The 2629-nt window shown below is 44.3% G+C and overlaps 1 protein-coding gene across 1 annotated transcript; it reads right to left on the reverse strand.

Moving 5' to 3' along the window:
• Positions 1–532: 532 nt before the first annotated feature.
• On the reverse strand, positions 533–2401 carry foxq1a (forkhead box Q1a). The gene has a single exon (XM_059945783.1). It carries the CDS (start codon positions 2136–2138, stop codon positions 1176–1178), a length of 963 nt encoding a protein of 320 aa, XP_059801766.1. The 5' UTR covers positions 2139–2401; the 3' UTR covers positions 533–1175.
• Between the last annotated feature and the right edge of the window lie 228 nt (positions 2402–2629).

Below are 2629 nucleotides of genomic sequence, written 5' to 3' on the forward strand. Positions count from 1 at the left end.
TACAAAAATTCTCCCTGTACTTTGTAAGAAGTTCAATGTTTCATCCGTCTCTTGGTGATTTTACACACTTGAGATCAATTAAATATGACCAGTAAACAGGACGCCGTGTATTTTTGTCCTCTACTGATCGTGATCATTTAAAGTAATTTAAATCAATTATAATCAAACATAAGAGGGTGTATTTTAAATGGCAACTAAGTTTGTGAAAATGATTGAAAGTATGCGTAAGATATCACACGGAACTACTCAGTAAAAGGCTAGTTTGCCTATATTAATTACAGATTTGTTGTGGTCTAAATACTGACTCTGAATGCCTTTGTTTTAAGATGTAACCAACCTGCTTTGACTTTCCTAAGAACTTGGCCCCGCCCCAAACCTTTCCAGACAAGCCTGTTTCTTAATCTGATCTCTCTTTTAAACACGCACAGGCGTTTATAAATCATTTCTCACGCGAATCTGATTCCTGTTATTAACTTTAATAAGATTGCCCTTTTACAAACCGCAGCCACGAAATGGATCGACTGTCAAATCATTGTACGTCACAAACAAATAGTATTTATTATCAAAGCCTTTTATTCGAAAATATAACGCTAATTGCGTCACTTCATAAAACAGAATAACACAGAAAATCACCTGCTTACATTGGCAGTGGTCCCGTCTTTAGTAACAGTTCTGAGATTTATCAAACTTATTCGCCCGATTCGAGCGTTGTCAGTAATATTCTACACAAGATTTATTTAAAACCACAAAATAAAATTTCTATAGCCCATCTGTTACTTCTTGTTTGGAAAACAAAGTTATAAATAGTTTTGTGTTAAAAAAAACATCATAGCTACTTATTTGGCACGCAGCGATGCCATCGTTAGCGGCAGAAATGATGATACCCAGTTGATCTCACATTTTCACTATTTGTTTAAACATGTTTGATAACTTACTATAATCCCCGTAATATATATTTATATATATATAGTGGTCCTTTTGATAACGACCAGAATCACTGGTTTCGTCGATATACAGAACAACAGGCAAAGACTTCGGCAAGCAATATTCGAACCGAAGCGTTTTTCGGGTTCTTAACGGTGCTACTGTTAAACGTTCTTTCTATGGGAGGCTAAACAAACAAAAGTGCACAATAAAAGCTCCATATCTCTTTCACCTGGAGAGTTTTAAAATTTCTAAACGATGATTTTGTAGGGATGGTAGGGGGTAGGATGCACCGCCGTTGGCACCCCGATACAAGAAAAAGTCTCCGAGCTGGGAATCTTGTTCTGAAAGCATTTTGTGGAGAAAGCCTGGTGCTCCAGCAGGCTTGGATCTGACACTGGGAACCTGTACGGGTGCAGCACAGAAGTGGCGCCGGGACTCACGGGGAACAGTGGTGGCGCTGGGGCAGCGGGAGGGTAGGAAAGGATCGGATATGTAATCAGTGGTCTGCTGGACCAGAACAGTCTTCCAACATTGGACGGCACATTGGTTTCTAACATCTTGTCTTCTTGCCTTTGAAAAGGTGTGCTCAAGATGCTGTCAATTGCAAACGAACTGGAAAACTTGGCACGGGATCCTTCTTCCTTGGTGGTTGTGGAATGAACTCCGGGCATGACTTCCACGTGCTTCTCGCCTGCTCCCGGTTCCTTGAGGGGCTTGCGGCCAATGCGCTTTCTTCTGCGGCGGAAGACTCCGTCTGCGAATGTGTACTCGCTGTTTGGATTCAGCATCCAGTAGTTGTCCTTGCCCCAGGGTCTGGATGGATCACGGAGCACTTTGACGAAGCAATCGTTCAAAGAAAGGTTGTGGCGGACTGAGTTCCTCCAGCCGGTATAGGTGCCTCTGAAGAAGGGGAACTTCTTCATCAGGTAGTCGTTGATCTCGGCCAAGGTGAGACGACCGGTAGCCGAGTCCCTGATAGCCATGGCGATCAGAGCAATGTAGGAGTACGGGGGCTTGGGACGCCTGGTGTAGGTCTTGGATTTGCCCTCGGAGCACGAGTTGGTCGGTACTGGACTGTTCGCAACGCAGTCTCCATCAGACCCCAGTTCCTCTTCCAGAGAAAGAGGAGAGGGCACACTCCCCTCTGAGTCGCTGCAGACTTCACCGGGCTTATTCCCAAAGCCCCTCTCCTCAAAATCTTCCAAACTCATAGTCGGCTTGTGCTTTATTTACCCTCTCAGTGATTTCCGTACACCGGCTGAGTACCACAGGTATCAATGACACTACGAGACTGCGAGTCCTTTTATATTAACCAAACAAATAGCACGAATGGTTTCGCTTCTGTTTCAGACAGCTGCCGTTCACCGCGATGCTGGTAACGTTGTCTTCGCAAATAAGTGGAAAGCGGAGATCGCCTTCAGTTGAGGTTGTTTATTTTGTCAGGTCCCAGGCGCCCAGGTAGTCCTTCACTGTCAGGGACAAGTCCCTTAAATCTCCGGAGACTCGCTCAGACCTGTGTAATATCAGAGTCCGAGCCGTCCAACTCACACATCGGGGGGAGGTGTGAATCACCAAGAAGGTCACCAAATCACTCCACACATCCCACCGCTCACCAGACAGCTCTTGATAAATATTGTTCCGAAAATACGTTGGGTATACTTTTAGAGGGAGTGTCTTCATTAAATATATATCTTGAAATTGT

This window comes from Hypanus sabinus, chromosome 20, assembly GCF_030144855.1.
Source record: "Hypanus sabinus isolate sHypSab1 chromosome 20, sHypSab1.hap1, whole genome shotgun sequence".
NCBI classification, from domain to species: Eukaryota; Metazoa; Chordata; class Chondrichthyes; order Myliobatiformes; family Dasyatidae; genus Hypanus; species Hypanus sabinus.